Source organism: Panulirus ornatus, chromosome 46 (genome assembly GCF_036320965.1).
Source record: "Panulirus ornatus isolate Po-2019 chromosome 46, ASM3632096v1, whole genome shotgun sequence".
Lineage (NCBI taxonomy): Eukaryota > Metazoa > Arthropoda > Malacostraca > Decapoda > Palinuridae > Panulirus > Panulirus ornatus.
Genome location: NC_092269.1, coordinates 37,167,452 through 37,191,883, shown reverse-complemented (window position 1 = coordinate 37,191,883; position 24,432 = coordinate 37,167,452). Strand labels below are relative to the sequence as shown.

The 24,432-nt window shown below is 37.0% G+C and overlaps 1 protein-coding gene across 4 annotated transcripts in view; it reads left to right on the top strand.

Moving 5' to 3' along the window:
- The window catches only part of norpA (no receptor potential A), a 248,454-nt gene that overhangs the window by 204,087 nt on the left and 19,935 nt on the right, over positions 1 to 24,432 (top strand). The window contains exons 6-14 of one of the 4 annotated variants that reach the window (XM_071689120.1): positions 223 to 302; positions 1,763 to 1,898; positions 2,904 to 3,004; positions 4,531 to 4,691; positions 6,377 to 6,587; positions 7,786 to 8,044; positions 10,223 to 10,414; positions 18,129 to 18,267; positions 22,614 to 22,771. In XM_071689120.1, coding sequence (XP_071545221.1) covers positions 223 to 302; positions 1,763 to 1,898; positions 2,904 to 3,004; positions 4,531 to 4,691; positions 6,377 to 6,587; positions 7,786 to 8,044; positions 10,223 to 10,414; positions 18,129 to 18,267; positions 22,614 to 22,771 — 1,437 coding nt within the window. Of the gene's footprint in view, positions 1 to 222; positions 303 to 1,762; positions 1,899 to 2,903; positions 3,005 to 4,530; positions 4,692 to 6,376; positions 6,588 to 7,785; positions 8,045 to 10,222; positions 10,415 to 14,333; positions 14,527 to 18,128; positions 18,268 to 22,613; positions 22,772 to 24,432 lie in introns of all 4 variants that reach the window. The other 3 variants (XM_071689119.1, XM_071689118.1, XM_071689121.1) reach the window with 3 other exon arrangements.

The following is a 24,432-nucleotide window of genomic DNA, read 5'->3' as shown; positions in this document are numbered from 1 at the left end:
TTGCATATTTGGGAACAGGATGTTAGTGTAACCTACTTTGATATCACCAGATGGTGTAGCCAAAGGGTGACATTATTAGATAAAATAACTTGCTCAACGTTAAAAAATTTTGAAATGTTCAGCAGTTGTCTTTGGTAACTGACATTGCATAAGTATGAATATTTTATTCTGTAAAGCATAAGCTTTAGTGGATTCATCCCTTTCTTATGTACACCTGGATAGAAGTGGCAGGCGGGTCTACGGAATGTTACAAACAACAACAAACTCAACAATGTTTGCCCTAAGACCAACTTAATGAAGCAGTAAGTTTTTAAGGAGAATTAAAGGTAGTAGTAACAGCATTAGACAATTCTTTTGTTACTTCCCACTGCAACCAACAGCAGTAGACTTTTCTCGTAAGAGTTGCGCTATATTGGAACAGCAAAGAATTTGCATTCCATTAATTTGACTCTCAGATATATACAGTAGATCATTTGAATGGATTGTAGTACCTAAGGATATGCCAAAACAATATTAACATCATCATCTAAAGTGTTATATTGCCACTCTGATGATCAGAGATGCAGTTAAAAATATTTATAATATTGTACTTACTCCTTGCCTCAGGGAAGTAAGTATTTATGAGGCAACCACAGTGCTCAGGAAGCTGGCCATGTCCACTGGATGGGTCCATAAGTCATAAAGTGTAGTGATGTTACATGTGTGTCCATTTGGAGAGAGTGCTGGGGTGTTGGCTAGGAAGTGTCTAATGTCATTTCACTGTGGTAGTTGGATAATGGACATGGATGGTCTTAGGATGTGTTGAAATGGTGTTTGTTAAGTTGTAGGGATGGATGATGTGTAGATGGGAAAGTGTGATTAGTTTTTGTCAGGGGAGTATGGCTTCTGATGGGTGTATGTGTTAAGGGGATGGAATTTAAGATGGAGTTGGGAGGATGGTTGTTTAGTGCTTTTTTGGGTTATTTCAGTGTGAATGAGTTTTGTTTGGGTTATATTTGTTAGGATGGGTGGGGAGAAAGGGAATCTCTTGAGTAGAGGCTGCTGAGGTGTGAAGCAGGTGTAAACTTTTTATTTTTACTTTGGGTTTTGTGGCCTCTTCACAATCAGATACTCGTCACAATCTCCAGCAGCACACCACAATTTGTACTGTATTAACAGAAATGTTTTTTTTAGAAATGGTAATAGTATGATTGATATTATGTGTTATACTGCTTGATTGAATTTCAATGCCTCTCACAAGCTTTTATTATTTTTTGATTCTGAATTAAGCTTATTTGTTATTACCCATTGATTTGTTGGTCACACAGACTTTCCTTTGTACTAATGTTCACAGGGCTTTTTCACTGAATTTTTTGTTTTGTTCCTTGCTTATTTGCATGTTATTTGCATTATTGATAATGAATTTGTGTATGTTACTGGTAAAACTAGCTTACAGCTATGGCTGATTTTTTTTTAACTGTTTATTGCATTCCATTCAAAACTTAGTACAGTACCTGATGAAAGTAAGCCATTATTAATGTCTTGATCTAGCTCATGACCCACCTTTGCACCATTTAATAGCATTCCCTCAGATTAGTGATTCCTAAAAAGTAGCACTTTCTAGTGTAATTGCCATGAATAAATTCCAACATTCCATTCTTTACTAAAAATATATTTCATCAAATTACCTTGTGCCTTGACGTAATTTTTACAATTGAGATAAGATGAAAACAGATTCTCTTGCTAATATGCTTCTTTTTCTTTTTTGGTGATTGTGTATCAGTTGGATGCGACTTGGGATGACAGTGGACTCTATGGGTAAGATTCCTGTTAAGCACATAGTTCGAACCTTTGCCTCAGGGAAGACAGAAAAGATGGTCTTTTCTTGCCTAGAAGAGATGGGTCTACCTTCTGGAAAGGTAAGGGATTTATAACCCTCATTATTTTTTCTTTTGTTGATGGAAATTATAAGTTTTCTATTTTGCAATCTCTTTTCTATTATACCGAGGGCATTTCATTTAATGAAATACAACTATGAGATTAAATGTGAGATAAAAGATACAACTATAAGATTATGTAAGTATTACTTGATTACTTGGTAGGCAGCCACAGGGAGGTATATTACTGGTACTGTGTACCAAGTTAGGGATGACTGCATAGTGAGCAACATTTCATTGTATGTCACATTGTAGTTCTCTGACCCAGGTAGCTGTCTTTTCTTTCTTCTCATGTGCACATGGACTGCTGGCATTCTGTACACAAACATACCATCTCTTATCACACATAACACTTGACAACACTTAACTCACACAACTCATTCTTCATAATTCTAGATTTTCCTCTGGTGAGTGCTGTGCACTAGCACTCCCTTTTGGCAGAAAGGCAGGAGCAATAGATATAAGTAGTAGGGAGGAACATTAAGCAGGAACAATAAGTAGAAGTTATACATAGGAAAGTTTAGGTGGGAGCTTTATGTAAAAGTAGTAGGGTGGAACATTTGGTAGTAGTTGGTATGAACTTAAAGTAGGAGCCTCTGGAAACACTGCATTAGAGTTGCCCTCTGCCAGTGGCTTGTTAAGGATGAGGCACTAGCAGGCAAAGAAGCAGCACCTGAGTTCACATTTGCCATGTCCACCCCATTGAGGGAGTTCCCAGTAAGAGTCGGCATCAGAGAAATAGAACTAAAGATTATGTGTATATCATCTAAAGAAAGTTTCCAAATGATAAAGCCTTTTGATTTACTGACCTGTTGCTAATGCTTTGTGTAATGTAAGGGCAACATCTGATATCCTTTGAACAGTCTACTCAGAGTGTAAAATGAGATAAACACTATTTATTTATATCATGTCTTGGATTCTTTCATGCTACAGGTGTCCACCCTGAAGTATTAACCTTAACCTCCCTGTGTAAATTTATTACAACAGACTGACAGCATAGATAAAGAGGCCTTCACCTTTGAAAAGTTCTACAAACTGTACCACACTATCTGTCCAAGGACTGATATCGATGAACTCTTTGTCAGCATGTAAGTCATGAGCAGGATTATTCTTCTTCTTCTTGTTGATTATTATATATCTTTGTTTTTAACATGATTTTCAGTATCTTATTGCTTCTGTTTATGTGTCTAAATTTCAATAGTATTATATCTGATGTTGAATACTTATGAAACATATTCAGCCTAAGTATTTATAAGGGTGAATGGGAATATTTTTCTGATTGTACCTACTTATGTTTTATCCTTCATCCTGCCTCATCATGTACAGTGTACATAGTAACAAGAAGAAGGACTTACACCCTTTTTGTGTTGTTTTCAGTGCAGAATAGTATATGATATACCATATTCAAGAGTTGCATATCAAAAAGACTCACAGTTTGAGAAGAATATGTATATTATCTTAAATATAGTAATACAAGAAGAGAACTATCAAATTCTACATTCATAACAGCTTAAGGATCGTAGAATGTACACTATCATCTTTTGTGTGATGTCATAAGTTACATCTGTGAACTTGTAAAGCTTGTTTTTGCCATGTGAAGAGTTAGCAGGTGAAGTGCAACAACACTATGGAGTAATTAATGTTTATGTGTCCTGCAATGGTAGTACCAGTTTAACCTTGTGGTTAGTTTCAAAACTTTGATGCATATTTGGTGCATAAGAGTATTTTGTGCATTTTATTTAAGATTTACACATTTATGTAGTTTCAGTAAACATTCTGCAAATGAAACCTCTAAAGTTGTTTGTTGTTGATAATGCTGTTATACTTATAAGCAGCTGTTGCACTGTCTCTGCTCTTACTTTGCTGTTGAGGTGATTAATTTGATAATCACCATGTTTTTCTGCATTCATGTATCAGTTACTTTAGGTGAAGAACGTTACTAGTAAAAACATTTTCTATTATGGCACAGCAACAAACCAAGGATGAGAATTGTTTCACTTTGTATCTTTATTTTTGTGGGTTATTCGGGGAAAAAGGAAAGGAGTTCTCAAAGACTTTCTGAAGTTACCCAAGAGGGGAATGGACTTAAAAGACTGGAAACCACTGTTTTAAAAACAACTGAGACTTTTCTGAGGCAAAATGAGGTGGATTAAGGCTACGAAATGCCTGCTTACAAACCTAATTAGTACGCTTGTTGTAAATAAGTATATTCTTAGTCCAGCATTGTTGAGGTTAGGCAGTGAAACAAGCCTTTGTTTATATTGTTTGTTAAGAAATAGTGCTTAGATGTTTGTTGTGGTTTCAAGGCCATGGCCAATACATCTTTGTGTTAGTGAGAAAGAGAGAGAGAGAGACAGAAGATATCTTTGTGTATCTGAGGTTTTCAGGGTAAGTCATGAGTGCTGTTACACCTTCATTTTTTTCCAGCTATGTCCAGAAAAATCTTTCAGTCCAAAATTCTTTTGCTCCCCATACTGTTATAGAACTGTTGGTCCTTTTACTCTGATCATGATATTCTTTTGCTTAACTCATAAATTTCTCAAATTGTTTTCATTAATCTATATGATCTTGATAACCCTACCTCCTGGCTTTACTGGTTCTTTCTCTTTGGCAGAACAAAGGGAGAATTCATCAGTATGGCCCAAATGATAAACTTTATGAATGAGAAGCAGCGAGACCCTAGCCTTAATGAGATCTTATACCCATTATATGATGAAAAGCGGTGCCTAGAGATTATCACAGCTCATGAACCCACCAAGGAAAATGTTGAGAACAGTAAGTAGAATATATCAGACTGTTTTATGTTACATGTGAAGAAAACTAGTACCCCTATCAGTTTCTTTGGAAAGTGAGAAAACAATTTCTTCTTTTTACTTATAAGGACTGGGATAAGTGGAGATTCATTTGCTGTGGCCATCTCATTGATGGGAGGGAACGGTCATGAAAGATATAGATATTTAGAGTGTTTGCCATTTTCCATGATAGTGAGATACCATCATTTACAGACAAAGAAATGGCCTCATTTGCTCACATTCACTCTGTAGCTGTCATGTATAATGCTCTGAAACTACAGCCCTCTATCCACAACCAGATCCCACAGACCTTTTTGTCATTTCACCTCACTGCTTCATATGCTCTTGTTGGCCATTGACAGCATAACTCTCGTGCGCAGTATAACACATTGCACCACTTCACTTGATCCTGAGCATGCCTTACATTCTCCCACATGTTCCAGCATCTGGTACTCAAAACTTTTTCCATTCTCACCTTCCATCTCCAATTCAATCTACCCATTCTTCTTGCCCTCTCCACTTCTGACACATGTTCCTTCATTGTGAAGCTGTCCTCACTCATTCTTTCCTTATGTCCAAATATTTTCTGCACACCCTATTCAGCTCTCCCAGCCACACTCATTTTATTACCACATCTCCCTCTTACCCTATCATTTCTTTCTCAGCCAACCCTCCTCACATCACATAATATCCTCCAACATTTCATTTCCAGCACATTCACCCACTTTTTTTTAAACATGTGCATCATTGTCCTACCAGGTATCAATGTATCGTTGTGTGCCCAAGACCTTTGTCCTCTCAGCCACCCTATGACTCACAGGATTAGAGTGAATAATATAAATATCTTAGATATGATTCACTGTACGTGCCACTAACACTGAATATGAGGAGGAAGAGTGGGTGATATGTGTAAAGGGGATATAAGAAGTGTTTTCATCTTTGGAAATATCTTTGTTGTGTACTGTCATCCATTAGCAAAGTTGTCTATAACCCCAGGATTGCATAAAGAGAAAATTGGGTGCAGTGGTGTTGTAATTTCTCATATGTGAACAGAGTCTGATTGTTTGGTTGTTGGGGACATGGGTGTTGGCTTCCCTTGTTGCCCTCCCTCCTCCTTACATGATTCCACCAAGATCACACTCCCAGAGTCACTCATTTCCTCATATTTCTTATTCTGCTTTCCTTTCCTCACCAGCCAATAATGATTACAAGTGTTCCCCCTCCTCACTTAGGTCATCCAACAATGTAAATATTTTCTGCAGGGTGATCATGTACCCACAGTCTGGAAATTGATGACCTTGCACCTGTAATGATGACCATGATAGTATTGAGGAGAGCAGAATTTGCTCTATACCTTCCTAGATATTCTGACAGATTTAGGAAAAGTTAAATCTTCCTGTGATGATCACCATGTCATTGATCAAATGTGAGCTGATGATGGCCTTCATGTAAGGTTTAAATGCTTTTAAGAAGATTACTTTGCTTTAACATTAGAAGGTTTACTAAATATTTTGATATTTGTGAGTTCTTTCAGATCTTATTAGAATGAACTAAACTTTTCTCTTAACATATCTTCATCAGTTCTTATGCTCATAATGTGGATTTTGCTTCCTCATGTTCTAGGTATTTAATGTGATAACACTTTAACTCAATCTCCTATTCTTGCAGAGAGGTTCAGCAAAGATGGTTTACTGGCATACCTTATGTCTGATGAGAATGCACCTGTGTTTTTGGATCGTTTAGACATTTATCAAGACATGGATCAGCCACTGTCTCATTACTATATTAACTCTTCCCACAATACCTACCTCTCTGGAAGACAGTTTGGTGGAAAGTCCACTGCAGAGATGTACAGACAGACCCTTCTTGCTGGTTGCAGGTGAGACTGTTTTAAGATGTCCTCATACACAGATCAGTAATAAGCAGGATGTTCCTGTCATCAGAAACTCTTATCTTTTTCTTCTGCCCTTGTAATAACCCTTTTTGCTGGTTGCAGGTGAGACTGTTTTAAAATGTCTTCATACTCGCATCAGTAACAAGCAGGATTTTCCTGTCATCAGAAACTCTTATGTTTTTCTTCTGCCCTTGCAATTCTTTCTCTTTAGTCTTATTGGTATGTTTCACCTAGGGTTTGGCCTGTATGATGACTTTGATCTTTTTTTTTTTTCCCCTTTTAAGGCTTTTTCATTTATTTTTTACTCTACCTTGCTCACATGGGATATAGTGACTATGTTTGAAAGAATGTACGTATATATTTTTTTCGTACTTGCTTACCGCTTCCTGAATTAGTGAGGTAGTACCAGGAACAGATGAAAAAAGGCCTCATATGCTCACATCCATTCTCTAGCTGTCATGTGCAGTGCTTCAAAACTACAGCCCTCAATCCACAACCAGGCCCCACAAACCTATTCATGATTCCCTTGGCTGCTTCACATACCCAGGTTCAGTCCATTGAAGGCACATTGACCCCTGTATACCACTTTACTCCAATTCACCCTGTCCCTTTCTTGCACTACACCCTCCTGTATGTTCAGGTCCTGAGCACTCAAAATCTTTTTCACTCCGTTTCTATCTCTGATTTGTTCTTCCCCTTCTCCTTATTCCCTCCACTTCAGACTGGTGTCCTCATCAGCCTCTCTTCACTCATTCTATCCATGTGTCCAAACTAGTTCAGCTTATTCTCCTTAGCTCCCTTAACCATGCTCACACTCCTTCTAACTTGTCTCTCTGCATTGCTAAACCTAATAAACTTACTTTCATTCACATTTACTCTCAGCTCCCTACCTGAAGAGCCTCTTGTGTCTTTGTGAGGCTCCTGCAGCCTATTCATTTCAAAGTAAAAGTTTTTTCTTTTATGAAATAATGTAGTGTGAAGACCACAAAAAATATTGGATGGTGGGAATTGTAATAATAACCATATCGCAAATATAACAAAAGAGATGTTATGTGATAGTAATATGATAGTAATCTTTATTTCAATCATTATGTGTAACTCATAAGCATGACCCTTCACTAACAAAATTAATTAGGTCAATAAGCGGTTCTTATTTATCCCATTACCATCTTACTCCTTGCAGGTGTGTTGAGCTTGATTGTTGGGATGGCAAGGGCGAAGATGAAGAGCCTATCATCACTCATGGAAAGGCCATGTGCACTGACATCCTCTTTAAGGAAGCCATTATTGCCATTCGTGACTGTGCCTTTGTCACCTCAGATTACCCTGTTATCCTGTCCTTTGAAAACCACTGTTGCAAAAAGCAACAGTACAAGTTGGCCAAATATTGTGATGAGCTGTTTGGGGATCTGCTCTGCAAGGAACCCTTACCAGATAGCCCAGTGAGATCTCATTCATTGCTTGTCCTCTCCTCCTCCTCCTCATCTTCTATCTCTCACTTTGTTTGTATTTTAATTTTCTGCCATAGGATACTGCAACTCTCAGGAAACCAGCCAAGTCTGCTAAGTAGAACCATGAGTCAAAAAGTGTGGTGATGTTTGTATGTCTGTGCAGGGTGAGTGGAGGAATAAGTTTAGTGTCTTTAGTATGGAAGTTGCAGTTTGGGCATGAGGAGTTGTGTGATATGTTGAATCATCGTTTGTAATGTTGGAGAACTGGAGAACTTAGATGAGAAAGCATAACTCACTACATGCTGTGGAGGATAGTTTCAGATGGGTGAATATCATTTGGAATGCAGCATAAGACTGGGTTGAAAAGGCAGTTGTTTGGTGTGTTTCAAGTCGTTATGGTGTGTAAATGTTTTGCCATTGGTTATATTTGTTGGAGGAGAGAGGATCTGTAAGAATAAGTTGTTGTTGTGTGAATGAGAGGTAAGCTTTATTATTTTTTTGTAGAGGTTGATTGTTGGTTATGGTGTGTTTTGGGTGGAAGGGGTTGTTGCAGAGAAGCGAGTGCTGATTATGTTGAAGTGAAATTGTGTTGGAATTATTTTTGTTCTCTCATGCAAGTGTTTAATGTTTGAGGTTGCTTGGCAGCTGGTTATTGAAGCCTGCTGTGTAGACACTTTGTTAAGTTTGAGCCATTGTTCCAGTTGTGTATTGAAGGGCTGTATGTTTGTCGTTGCAACTGGGTATCAAAATATTATGTGGTTGTGAGGTTGTCTGAGTTGGTTTATTTGTTTTGAGTATCTTGTAGGAAGAAGTGTGAGTTATATTTGTTTGTATGCCCTTGTAGGCTGTACATTTTAATGGCATGGTTGTAGATTTTGATAAAGTATGAGACGGTATTGAAAATCTCCCATACTGATATATTAAAAGTTTTTTCCATGTACTTTTGCCCAGTTTTTACTAATGTAGTTTTTAAGTCCTTTTATTGGTTGGGTGGGCCAAGTGGAGTGTTACCAGGATGAGCAGTTTGTAGCATGCTCCAGTTGGACTTTGTGTGTAGTGCTAGTAAGCAGAAGGTGATTTCTGATGAGGTTAACTTCTGAGGGTGGGCATTGGAAGTCTGGTTGGCTGGCTGTGTGGTCCCCTTTTTCCTTGTCCTTCATAGAAAACTCCTGAGAATATGCTGTAATTGGCATGGCTTGAGGATGGCTGACTGTTGGGAGAAATTATTGTGCACTTTTATTTTAGCGACCACCCAGGCTTGACTGGCAGCATTGAAATAGAGATGCAAAACTTGATATATGTAAATATCCATCCAGAGGTTTTGCTTAGCTCACTTAAATATCTTTCTTGAGATATTAATGGGCTAATGAATTACTGTGAGGATTTTTTTTCTTTCTGACACTCCAGGGATAATAGTATTTATTGATCTGTGAAATTAAACAGGTGGTGAATCTTTTTCAGTTTGTTGGTCATGAAATCAGTTGCACAGTAGTAATTCTCACTAGTCAGTATGGACATTAGGTAGGAGCCTCTGCAAACACTGTGTTAGACTTGCCCTCTGCCAGTGGCCTGTTAAAGGATGAGGCACTAAAGGCTAAGAAGTGGTACTAGAGTTCACTAGTGATGGTGACTCTGTTGCTGTGGTCATCCCCTTGAGGGAGTTCCAGAATGGAACAGGCATCAGAGATATAGATAGATGAATAGACACAGTTTACCTGACTAATGTCTCAAACTAGTAAAACAACATCACATAAATTGATGCGATGATATCTGGCGAATTGTCAGACAACAAATTAAGATTCATGATGGTTATTCATTGAAAGTGTTTTTGGAAAGTATAGGTCCTCTGCTGTGTCCTAGCTTGACACACTACTTAGGCATCACTTTGTAGTTAGTTACATTATGCATGGGATTTTATAAGTTTTAAAGTCAGCCTCATTACTGTGCTCACTGTTTTCCCAGAATACTGACATTCTTTACATCTTGAAATTTAGTTTATGGACAGCTTAACATTCTCAGTGTTTAACTCATATAGAATCATATATCTACCAGTGGTCACATAACCAGTGACATACATGTTAATTCTTAAGGAGAAAGTAGAATGATCTGCTGAGTTGACCATAAATGTACAAATTATGATCACTGAAGTTTACTCCAATTCTATTACAGCTTGTTCCAGGCCATCCTCTTCCACCACCCAACCAGCTAAAGCGGAAGATCCTCATTAAGAACAAGCGGCTAAAGCCAGAGGTGGAAAAGCAAGAATTGGAATTGTTCTTGAAGGGTCAGTTAGAACTTGTGGATGATGATGATGCAAAAGAGGATGCCTCTCAGGCCAACCCACAGCCAAAGGAGCCAAAGGTGAGAACAAGTGTAATGGTTGAGTGTGCAAAGTTTTGGGAATGAGGGATTTAGTTTAAGATAGCTTAGATACATGAGCGAGCTGGCTACATTTGTCCAGGTTAGATATAGAGGAACATACAAAGAGTTCCAAGTTATTGAATTGATTGATGTTTTATTATTTTACAATTTACAGGAAAATTTTATTCATTGTTTAGTAAGACAAGTACTCAGGATATTTTTCACCTGGTATTATTTATTCACCAACTTTTTGATGAGGATGAGATTTCATTGAAAGAATTGTTGCAAGTTAGTCATTGATAGCTATGCAAATAACAGAAGTTGTTTTATGATAATAAACAAAAGAATAGATTTGCACATGTAGTTATTAGAGCCCACTTACTGTCAAAACAAGATACTGTTTGAGGAGAGGAAGAATATGTGTAACATGGAAGTGGGTTTGCGAGATAGTGTCAGAGGATGAGAATTTACAGCTTTAAGTAAGGTGTTGAGTTTTGCACAAGTTAAATGAATTTATTTGAGTGATGAGAATATCAGAATATTTGAGGATATGGTTATGAAAGACTGAATATGTGGGAGAGTGAATATATGCCCTTGTGAATGTATGTGGAGAAGAGAAAGAGATTTTGTGTGCATTGTTGTATTTGTTTTTATTCATGGGAAGAGAGCTTCTTATTCATGGGACCTCACCTCTTACCCTTGCACCTTTGTAAAGTAGGGTTTGGGTTTTAATGCCTTTTGCAGTTACTTTCCTCTTGTTTAGCTTGATCCCCATGTCTATAACTTTTTGAAGAAATGCTCTTTTGTGTGTGTGTAACTTTCAAAGATATTGTCATGTTTTGGATTCTGTTATGTAAATGTCTTCCTGATGTGTGAGGTATTCACATGTGGTTATCATGTCTCCCACAATCCATTTTTCTTCCAAAGTGGCATATCTTGATCCAGTACCATTCATGTTACATTCATGAGTACCCTTTCCAGCACTTTTATTACCTCCTGAGATGAGGGGACCATGTAGGGTCAAATTTTTGTTGTATACATCTTCCCTAAACGTCTTACATTCCATATTCTTGAAGGCAGTTTTGACATCAAATCCTCCTCATGTAATGTTCTAGTGATTGACTTGTTATGATGTCAAGTCCTAGGCCCCCTTGATAGTATGACCCTTTTTACATGTTTCCTCCTGTTTGATATTTATATGTAGCCTGTTTATTCCCCCTTTTCCTTTGCATTTTATTGGGTTGAATTAGCCATTTGTCTGACCATCTCTTCCATTTCTCTAGATGTCTTTGCAGTATTCCTTCATACTTCATGCTGCTAACATAGTTTGTCTTCCTCAGCAAATGCCTTCATTTCATAAGTCATTTCTGTAGATCAGAAATGAAAGTGGCTACACCACTGAGCTCTAAGTAGCATTGCATTTTATTGTTGCCCAGCTTAAGAATGTTCCCTCACTTGTCCAGTGTTCTTTTCCAAGTTGCAATGTGTCATTCCATGTTTGTAACCCTTCTCTTACTCTGGCATGGAATCTTAGCTTCATCAGTATTAAAGGCCCTCTGGAAGTTCAAGAATATACAATCCACCTATCTTTCCTTTCTTTATAAGAAGTTACTTACTTTTTCATATTCATATTCATATTCATTAAGCAAAATTTTATCTTTCTGAATCCTTGTTGTCTTTTGTTTGAGTAGCTTGTGCCACTCACGAAATTCTCAATGTATTTTGAATAATATGTGTGAATTATTTGGAGAAAGAGGGCCTGCCCTACTGTTACTTCCCCTTTCCTTATTCTGTAGGTATCATTTTGGCTATTGCTCTCATGAGTTGCTTTGGTGGCAGATTTGAGTGAAAAAATGCAGAAACTGGTTTCTGACTTTGGTTTAGTGTGTGACAAGAGAAAGTTGAAAGTTAATGTAATTAGAATGAGGTTATTTAGTTTAGAATTGGTGAGAGACTATTTGGTTGGAGTGTGAGTTTGAATCAAGGAGATAAACAAGTTTTATATACATAGGAGTGGTTATGGCAGTGGATAGAACCATGGTAGGGGCTAAGTTTAGTCCTTGGCATGTTGACGGATGTGTGGAATGAGAGGTCACTGTCTGTAAGGGCAAAGATGGATTTATTTGATGGTATAGTACTACCTAAATGCTCTGAGTTTCTGATTTTTACCCTGCAATTTTTATCAGACAAATTCTGATTTAGAGTTTGAGTAGAATAAGCACCTCTCTGTAGCTGCTTAGTTAGTACCATTATGATTACGTGTAACTTCATAGCTCATTTACCCAACACAGTATGGTAAATGAATTTTGATAAATGAGAGATATATATATGTATATTCCAGAAAGATATGGATTTGGAAACCTTTGCAGTGTTTTACACCTGCTCTGTTGTTTGTTGTACATGAGGTGCTGTTTACAGTAGGCTAGATGGCAAATGTATTTTTAAAAAAAGTCTTTTAGGATGGGACTTCTGGTATCCACATATATGTAGATGTGTTTTATTGGAATTTTAATTATATATTTTGCTGATTGGTAAAGTCATTTTCCAAAAATGTTGCTTTTATAGTTCTGTGTATACTTCAGTGGAACTCACTGAAGAGGAAGTGATGTAACAAGGCATCTTGACACATAGTTTACCATAATACTTAGAATGAATATTTCCTTTATTACCTCTTTTTGTAGTTCATTACAATATACTTAAGTCACCATCACAGGTATAAGTTATATATACATAGATATCTGAGAATTGATAGTAGTAGGGAATGCTGGTTGACAGGAACAGATTTAGGCTATATGTCAGTAAGATTCTCTAATCCTTGTCTTTGATTTATGTATTCTTTGTTGAGAAATATTTCCAGTAGTACTGTTTGATAACTTTTGAAAGAGGTTCATACAGTATAACTATGATTTTGAATAGGACTACTGTTATGGCACAGCATTGCTGTTGATATGTTATATGTTATGAGTATTTTTATTGGTAAAGTTTCAGTTAGATGATTTTCTTAGAATAGTAGGATACGTACTTCATATCTTTTTGCTTTCCATCTTGAATTCATACTGAACTTGTTTCTTTATTTTGATTACTTCTAAACTTTCTCATTAACAAACTAATTCTGTGAGTCTATCACCGGACTCTATCTTCAGTTCCATTAAGAGTCTGATTTAACAGTTTGTTCCTGTATTTTTTCTCATATGTATGATTTCCCTCTTTTGAATCTAAAAGTAAGCTTTTCTCATATGCCAATATGACTGAATAAGCCTTTTTTCTCTCTTTGTCTCTTGCTGATAATGAAGAATTATGGAGGACAATGTTCCAGCACAAGTTCCTATAGTACTACTGAGATACATACATACATTTCATTACTGAAAGTTAATAGTATATTTTTATAGTGGTTCATATGTTTTTTCTTAGCTCTTTCTGTGTAGTTTTGTGTGAATTTTTCATTTATGCAGTTTCTCTCCATGTATAACTAATCCAACATATTTGCACACTTGGGATAAACCTTAACTGTGTAAACATTCTTTGATGGCCAAACAAAATTTTATATGGGTTCTGTTCATATCACATTCCTTTGCTTGTAGGTGTTGCCTCAATGTCGGTGAACCTGTATCCTTACCAACTGGAAATTATAAGACCATGGTCATTCATTCCCAGTCTTATTGTACAGCATGAAATTTGTCACTACCAGTCATCTATGACACTGAAGAAATTTTACCTGATTTTGTCAAACGTTTTGCTGTTCATAATTGTATTAAGCCCCCTGTCTCCCTTAATGCTATGCAGTATGAAGGCATCCTTTGCTGCCCCTCATCTAAGGCTAGAAAGACTAAAGCCATCCTAGCACTGAGTTCTCCACCCTTGCCACTAGCTCGTCTCGCCTCACCTCTCCAGCCTCCGTCTCCTTCTCTGTCCCTCGTAGAGTAACTCGTGCACTACCATCACCACCCCTGTGTCGCAGCCCTCGCTAGAAGATGATAAGCCCCTGACAGCCGAGGAGCGAGCCTTCCTCTACTACCAGTACACAGGCGCCACCACCCACGTCCACCCTGTCCTCTCCTCCTACGTCAGCTACTGCCAGCCGGTCAAGTTCCAGGGGTTTGATGTAGCAGAAGGTAACCTTGCTTGCTACTCTCAATCCTGTTTGCATGGAGTTTTTGCTTATCATTTCCCATTTGATGTACATAATGCTAAACTACTTGAATAAATACATGATATCTTTATTCTTCTGGGACAAATGTTCTTAAAGCACCCCTGTTCTCTTATTTGTGCATTTCAAGTTGATATTTTCTGAGCTTGACAGTGAGCTAGTGGGACTACTGTTCAAATAGCTTGTTCAGTCTGAGTTTTATGATAATGTCCCTGAAATTGACTAACTCTTATTATAAACCAAGAGAGATTTGTTTAATGGCCTCAGACAGCAGCCAGTGTTTAATTTCTGTACACTCACATGTCTCAGATCTGGCATCCTTTGGGCAGAGCAGTTGCTTATGACAGATTTTGCTGGATTTTGGGGACCTGGTAGCAGAATGAATAGCATTGTTTATGGAGATTTATTTTATCCCTGGGGATAGGGGATCAAGAATACTTCCCACGTATTCCCTGCGTGTCGTAGAAGGCGACTAAAAGGGGAGGGAGCGGGTGGCTGGAAATCCTCCCCTCTCGTTTTTTTTTAATTTTCCAAAAGAAGGAACAGAGGGGGGCCAGGTGAGGATATTCCACAAAGGCCCAGTCTTCTGTTCTTAACGCTACCTCGCTAACGCGGGAAATGGCGAATAGTTTAAAAGAAAAAAGAAAAATTGATTTTTGATTTTTCCAGTTTAAAATTATGTAAGTAGTGATTAACTCACTGTACTTGCAGAAAATTCTGCCTTCTTTCCATTTCCATAATGTACAATTTAGACGAAGGCATTAATAGGTGATCACATAATAATTGAATTAATGGGATCGGCATGTTGCCCATTTGAAGTTGAGGATAAGTAAGTCTGATCATCATCTTGTAATGAAGTTGATTTCTCAGTGGAGGCAGTAGCTAGGTTTTTGCATTTCATCCACTGCAGGAGCTGTTGTGGATGGGCTTGGAGTATCATCGAACCTCATCTCAGATATAGGGGCATTAGGCAAGGAACTTTGTGAATGGGATGGAATTACTTTATTGTGGCATATATAAGGACTAATAAAAAATGTTTATAAACTAAAGAACATAGTGATATATTATGGAGAAGATAAAGGCAGTACAACAGCCAGCCAGAATCTGAGAGAATAAGGAACTGGAAGAAAGAGCAGAGAGACTATGATAAAAGTTAATACAGACAAGCTTTTCATCACTCTTTTGTTTTGGGCAGATTGCTAGTTAAAGAGCAACTTTTTAGGCTGAAGATTTCAGTGGAAAGGGTTGTTAAAGATGATGAGAAATTATGCATGGAACTGACAAATTCTAAAGTGTACTCATAAAGGAGGACACTATAATTCAGACATACATAAATTTAGTGATACTAAAGAATGTTCAGAAGATGAGGCTATACGAGTGTAAAATTATCTCCCTGTACAATACAAATTGATTGCTACAAGTAGATAACTAGTTATGAGATGGGATGGGAAAGAGGACTTTGAAAGTAATATAACTACTGGAAAAGACATAAGGAAAGTAGTGAAGTTTTTGATCCAATCAAGATGCATGGATCTGATGAAGTGTATCCACATGTGCTCAAAGGATGTGTACATGACTGGCAACTTTAGATTTTGTTCAAAAAGTCATATCAAGAGGATGCTTGTCAGTGAAAGAAAGCAAATATTGTACAATTTTTAAGAAAGCAGATAGAGAAATGGCACTGAACTGTACTCATGAGTGTTGTCAGGAAAGTAATAGAAAAGATGATCAGAAAGAAAGTAGATGATTGATTGCAAAGGAGAACTAACCTAAGTGAGAAGCAATGTGGGTTCAGAGAAAAGAAGTCGTGCTTTACGAGTCTCTTAGACTTTTATGGTAGCATGTGCTTCTTTCTTAAACAGGAGAGATTTTTAGGTGGATTGCACATTCAGGAGGAATTTAACACTGGTAGCGGATACAAGGTTGGTAAAGGAGCTGGAGATTCCTTTGGTGGACTGCAAAATTACCTTAATGGTAGGGAACAGAAGTCATGTCGGAGAAATCAATTTTATCAGTGGCATGCCTCAAGGCTCAGTCTTAGGGCCATAGCCAAAATGACAGGATTCTTACTTGAATTTATGTATAGAGTAAGGAATGACAGGGATTGCATCAGCTGACAGAAGGGTCATAGGTAGCTCTTAGAACTTTGACATTTTCTTCCTCTTTTTTATTCTAGTTGGGCCAATTCAGGGAATCATTGATATATTTGTTAATGATTTCATGCCACATTTGTAAGAGGTAAATAGATGAAAGGATGAAGTGAAGGAGGCTTTTGGATTTTGGGGCCTGAATGCACAGAAGATGAGAAACGTTTATGGGATAGAATGAATTGGATCGATGTGTTACTGTATATAGGGGTTGACATGTTGTCGTTGGGCTGAATCAGGGTGTTTGAAGTGGTTAATTTAGATTATGGAATAGTCTGTAGGGTTTGGTCATGAGTGGTAGGCTAAGATTTCATAATATTGTACACAACAGAGAGAGAGAGAGTTGATGCACGCGCATGAGGCCATTGTTCGATTGTTTCTGTTGCTACCTCACTGAGGCTGGAGGAGTTTAAGAAGAAAAGAAATTGATTGCTTCCTAAATGATGACAAGATAGTTTATGAATCTTTTATAAGTAAATGGCCAAGTAGTTGTGCATTATGGTGTCAAATCATAGGGCCATAATTATGCAGTGAAGTTTGTGGATATGGCATACAACAAAATGATCAGATTGACCCAATTATTTCATAACAGAATGGTACACTTGCCACATGCAACTATATGTGCAAATGAATCTTCCATTGTGTTCTATGTGAGTGTGGATGAATACTGTAAGCATATGTAGGAATCGCATGGCAGTGTTTATTAGCTGTCTTCCTCAAAAATGGCTAGTCATTGTGTGTAGTATGGAATGTGACAAAATGTAATTATATGATCATTAGTGTTGATAGAGGCCGATATTGTTTATGCTGTATAAAATCATGAAAACCCAAGCCTGGAAGGTGGCCCGCTTAGCACAAATTCAGAAAAAAGAAATATTTCAGTGCAGTGTTGGTGATGCACATCAGATGTCTATGATAACTAAAGTTGAATGTAAAGTCCAAATGAAATAGATTGGTGAAAATATGTGAATGAATATGATTGAATGCAGCTGGTGAATATGAGATATTTAATCAGAAAACATGTTAAAAAAGATAAACATAAACAAGATTTGTTAAGTAGAAAATGATAGTAATGAAATCAGATTCTCTATAATTACTCTGCAGTATTATCTAAGGCAGTATATTTCTTAATTATTATTAAGATTGTTTGTATATGTATGTAAACATTGTGCTCCAATTTTTTTTTACCCATTTTTCATCATAACTGGTTTGTCCCTACATTTCCAGTGTATTGTTTTGAGATTTGGTGTTCTTTGTTAGTGCACATACCTCCCAACCTGCATGTCCTTGGCATGATACCATATTTTTTTTGTACATGTCCGTTTGATGCATTGATTTTATCTTTCTTTGCATGTCTGGCTACCAATGTGTGATGTTCTTTGATGCATGGACCCCTTTTGCACTCTGTATACATGATTAGGAAGAGGCAGGTGCTGAGGGGGGAGCACCAGAACCTCCAAAGTACTCTGGCACATCCTTAACTAACATCCACCCATGGCTGTCATCCATGGTCAATTATGCCTGGCCTGTCCATTTCAATGGTTTCGATGTTGCTGAAGGTATAATACTGATTACCATGTCATTGCACGTATTAGCCAAATTGTCTTGCATTAGTTTGTGAATGTACAGTAGACCCATGAATTATGCTCACAGTGACTTGATATTGGATTAGTTACCATTTATACAGACATTTTGCCACTCTCAATAGATGATTAGTTATTGAGTTCAACAGAGAGTGTTTTCATTTCTTCATACCTCCTTTAGTTGCATAGTACTGAAATCTTTTTTTATGAAATATTGCATTCACAGTAATGAATTACAGTAGTGTGATGTGATGTTACATAATAGATTACAGCATTTTAGTTTTCTTATTTTCCTCCTTAGGCAGGTAATTGCAAATGGTAAGGTAGTTCTACATATGTGAACATGAATCTTACAAGCTTTTTTCTTTAGATATTATGTACAATTATAATTGACAAAGCCCAGAGTATGTTTTCTAACATTTAACTAGTAATGTACAGGACTGTATTGTACAATAGCACGCATGCACGAATATTGGAAGAATTAGGCTCTTCTTACGAGGACACCTAAGCTACTGACAGTATTGATAACAGTTGATTTTAGCGAGTATTTTCATAATCCTTTAAATTTTTTGTATGCACTGTTTGGTTCTTGCAGGCATCTTCTGTCTGAGCCTTAGTATGTAATTGCCATCATCTGTTATCATTTTCTTTGATATCATGTACCCAATCAAGGGGTAGCCATGGCAAAAGTCTCCACTTATCCTTGTCCTTACATGCTGTCCTCGTATGCACCATTCCATGCATTTTCCCCCATTTCTATTCCTCCAGTATTCTTCCACCCCTTTTGCCCATGGCACAGGCGATCTTCTCACACCAACCCCTTTAATTTTGATGTTATACACTGTCCTTATAAACACCCAGTCTTGTATTCTTTCCAAATGGCCAGACCACCTCAAAGTATAAAGTTTCACCCACACCACAATTCATTCTCTGCATTAACCTGCCATACCACATCTCTCATATACTCCTTTATTTCTTTATTTCCACAGCCTGGATTCTTGACCTCTGACTCATTCCATGTCCATGTTTTGGCTGCATAGGTCAGGGTTGGGAGGACTATGCTGTCCCTTAATCCTCTCTTCACTTCCATACTTGCACTTCTATCCATTGTTATTCTGTTAAGGGGCTGAATGACTTCTTTTGGAATCTATATGGTATGATTTACCTTTTTCATAGTTTCATAATTTTTTTTATGGTTCATCACTTTCCAAAACTCTATTCATTGTCACTGTTTGTCTGTCTTCTTTTTATGTGTATCATGCATTTCAGAACATTAAAAGTCTCTTCTGTTTATTGATAGATTGACAGAAATGATCAACAGAAACAGGTATTGTTTATAACATTAGTAAAGAATAGTCATTTTTTCTTCATTTTAAATGGATTATGTTGATGATGACACTATGATGTTAATTATGATTTGATTTGTTTTCACTGTTTATTTTGAAATATTCTCTTTTTTTTTTATCTAACATCACTGTGCTCAGAATTACTTTTATTTGTTATGAATTTACTACTTTGAATGTTAGATTTATTCTCTTGTTAAAGTATTTGTTGTCTTTTTTTTCCTCAAATATAGCCTTTGATTTTATTTGTACATTCCCCCTTTTTCTTTTCATAGTGGAAATACTTTTTTTTTACTGAAGATTTATGAATAAGCTTTGAGTGTTAGTTATATGAAATTTCATGCAAAACAGCACTGCACAGTACTTGAACTGGAATCCCATTTGAATGAAAAAAGTAACATCTTATGGGAGACATTTCTATTTGAGATTCCCTTGTTACCAGATCCCTGTCTAGCACTTCATTGTATCAGATATTATCTCATTTGGGAGATAATAACATATCAGAGGAGATCTATGTGTGTTGGGGTTTCCAGTGGTGTGACACTGGACTTGGGTTCTGAGCCACTGATATTCCTGATGTGTGTTAATGACTTTCCTGAAGGATTGGATTCATTTTCCTGCATGTTTATGGATGATTATGTGGTTATGACCAGAATCACATCAACTTTCAACCTTTCTCTTGGTGAGAGTGGAAATGTAGGCCTTCCATCTTAGTAATTCCCCAATTATCTCCTCTTTCCAACCATCCCTTTCAATATACTGCATTGTTGCCACCTTCTTGTTCTGTGGATATTATTTTTGGGAGTGCCTTTTTGAGTGCTCCACATATGTCCCTTCCGTCAAGGCTTAGACCCAAGGTATACATCTGTGTATCTAAAGCTTCCTACAGTTTCTGTTTAGAAAGCAAGTAAACTGTGGGATTCTCTTCCTCCAGTCATTTTTCCCTCTTCCCATCACCTTTCTACCTTGCAGAGTAAGTCAGTAAACACCTGATTAGTTTTTATGGTATTTCACCTGAGATGGCTTTGAATGAGGCATGTTTTGCCCTTGCCATGACAGTATGTATTATAAAAAATAAAGTTGATTGGATACATGGTTGATGAAGACCAACTCAAGCAAATGCGAAGCAATAAAGATGGGACACAGTGAAAGAAGTCCTTGTGACTATACTCTAGCACAAGACAATTGACAGGAATCTGTATGAGAAAGGGACTAAGGCTTTGATATTGTATCCAACATGTTGCCAGAATACTGCAAATAAGTTGCCATTGAATAGAACCCAAAGCTTGGGGTGGATGGAAACACATTCTAAGAATTAGCCAGGAACTTTTTAAAATCGATACGGATTGGAATAGTGAAACAGGAGAGAAAAAGATACAGAATGATGATGGAATTTTTAGTGGATGAGGACCATGTTCTTATTCAAAGAAAGGAAAGAATGTGAGAAGTACTAGAGCCTATAGACATGGGAGGTATAGCCTCTGGAATTCGTTGAACAAAAGATCATGAAAATGTTTTTAACAGCAAAAGGGCAAAATCTTTAAAGATTACTCTGAGAACAAAGCAGTGTTAAGGCAGATAAGCATGCTTAAATATCATGAGAAAAAATGTGTTGATTGTTGACTCGGAGACCAAACACAGTAGAAGCTAGAAAAGCAGAATTTCAGTGCCAAAAAATAGAGGGAATATAGAGGGAACAGGGACCGAATCACCATCCGCACTGAGTCAAAGATACCAGGAATATCAAGCAGTAAGAGAGTAGGCTGTAATGTAATATGTGTGAATGCAGGTGGAATAGCAGTTAATGCAGAACAGTTGAACATGAGAAACTTTAGAGAATGGTAGCAAGATTGTAAGAAAGGACAGAAGTCGAGGGTAATTTTGCTTTATAGTCAGAGACAGCCATAGGTTATAGATAATGGAAAAGTATCAGCAAGAGATGGTTGCATAATTATTTTGATTGTTTATAGTCTTCCAAAAGGATTTGATAAGCAAAACTAACTTTTCAGTGAAAACAATGACATAATGAGGATGATGCAGAATACAGCAAGGCAAACCCTACTTAGCGATGAAGATTATTCTTCTTTTATAAGGATTCAGCAAGAAACACTGAAACATGCAGAAGGGATGAGAAAATGGAGGCATTAATTTTTGTTATGCTCAGATCTTCCTGTATAATGTCAATGAACAAACTAGATTGAGAGGGACTGATGTATCATTGTTTTGTAATTTCATTTGTATGAATGGCAACCTGAAACTAGAAAACATGCATGTGGTACCCTTCTTTGGGAAAGCTATCTTCCAGTGCTAAAGTTTGGGTCTGCAGCTGGTGAAAAGAGATAATAAAAGAACAAGAGTGTAAAACTAAAGACTATGAGAAAACACAATGTAGGAGACTTGACAGAGGTAAGATTAAAAGCCACAATCAGAGTTTGGAATGATGTTAGTGTGGTCTCTGAAGTTAGTAATACGGAGTCTTCCATCTGTTGGCCTTGGAGTTGCACAATCTGTGAGATCCAAGGCTGCACAAAATATCCTACACAATGTTACTTCATGTATGGAAATTATGTAAATGAAATTGGAATTAATGATAGAATATTTTTGCATGAAACTGAAATTTCAGGAAAACAAAATAGGTTTCATATAATGTTTTGATGGCTGTAGATATTTAAGTATCAGCTTTGTTTTACTGCCTCCTTGATTTACTATTCTTGTATACAATATATTTTTCTTGTAATGTTTATTTTATAATTTTATATTATATGCAGTGTACTTGTAAGCAATTTTGTATGAACGTTATTTATTGGTTACACTTTTTTTTAAGAGTATTATCACTATTTGCATTTTATGTTTAATTCATTCTCTGACATTTCTTGACATAATTTTTTTGTGATCAGAGAGTTTTAGGAAAGCTTTGGTTATTTATTAGTGTATTAGTGAATAACTGTCTGAGCTGTAATCTTATTTTTTGATCTCCAGAAAAGAATGTCCACCACAATATGTCCTCATTCTCTGAAACAATGGGATTAGGCTACCTCAAGACTCAGGCCATTGAGTTTGTCAACTACAACAAACGACAGATGTCTAGAATCTATCCCAAGGGTGCCAGAGTTGATTCCTCTAACTACATGCCTCAGGTGTGTAACTAATACAGCCAGATAAACAGGTAGTGATGCCTCCCTTTACCACGGAATGATTTCTTACACTATATCCCATAGGTGTAGTACAGTTTGTCTTCAAAGAGAAGAATAGACAAACACATAATGGTGATTGTCAATATTCATCTTGGGAAGAAATATTAGGTGAAAATATTAAAATGGAATTACAGTTAGCACTTGGTATGAACCCTTTTCACTATTAAAGTTCGTGCCACAAGCCCCAGAATTACAACAGCTCATATTGCAGTGTTTCACAGTTACAACATATGAGAATTAGGGTATAATGACACATAAAATGTCACAGATTTTGAAATATGAAAATTTTTTCCCCTAATATTTTTGATGTACGATATAGTCTTTTCTTGTTGATGAGTTAGGATATATTAAGTTCTGTTTTGTTTCTACTCATCCTGCATTTTATGATGATGTCATAATGAAATACAGATAGGACACTGCTTATTCTAAGAAATACATCGGGCCATTTTCAGTACCTGCCTGAGATGAATGCGAATATTTGGGTGAATTTCTGCTCAGAAACACCAATTCCTTCCTTCAGTCCATGAATCAGGGCATGATTGCCACTTTCAAGGCATATTACATGTGAAAGACACTCCACCAATTCCTTGTAGTTACAGGCCTTCGATCAGGCAGTAGAGTGGGAATTGAACCACGGGTGTTTGGGTCAAGTGTGTCCATGGCTTCTCAGGTTTTAGCATGCTTGCCAGGTAACTGAATCTGGCAAATGTTGTTTTAGGAATTGAATGTATTTTGTAAATATGATACTTACAATATAGATTCCAGATAATTATACAACATAAAGAATAAGATTATATTGAGTACAATGCCTGTTGAATCACTTAGTGCACTATTACACATTAATTTGTGTCTTAGTGTTACCTCACTAATGCGGAAAATGGCGAGTATGTATGAAAAAATATATATTTTATTTATTATACATAATTGCTGTTTCCTGCATCAGCGAGGTAGCCCAGGAAACAGATGAAGAATGGCTCATCCAGTCATATACACATATATGTACATCAAAAGAAAATCTATAAGTATGATAAAATATATATATATAACGCGGGAGGAGGGATTATCAGTTCTAGAAATGATGATGCCGTCTGGTCCAGCAAGTGTATGCTTCAGTGCAGAAAGCCTTGTCCATTTGCTGCTACATCTTGATGCACTTCATGCTTTTACTGCAATTTGACCCAGAAAATTAATTTCATTGTATCCTTAACTTCACGTAGAAGCACCGGTGTCTTGTTTCTAAACCAACATCATCATATATCCATCACTTATTTTGCTTTGTCGCTGTCTCCCGTGTTTGCGAGGTAGCGCAAGAAAACAGACGAAAGAATGGCCCAACCCACCCACATACACATGTATATACATACATGTCCACACATGCAAATATACATACCTATACATCTCAGTGTACACATATATATACACACACAGACATATACATATATACGCATGTACATAATTCATACTGTCTGCCTTTATTTATTCCCATCGCCACCTCGCCACACATGGAATAACAACCCCCTCCCCCCTCATGTGTGCGAGGTAGTGCTAGGAAAAGACAACAAAGGCCCCATTCGTTCACACTCATTCTCTAGCTGTCATGTAAT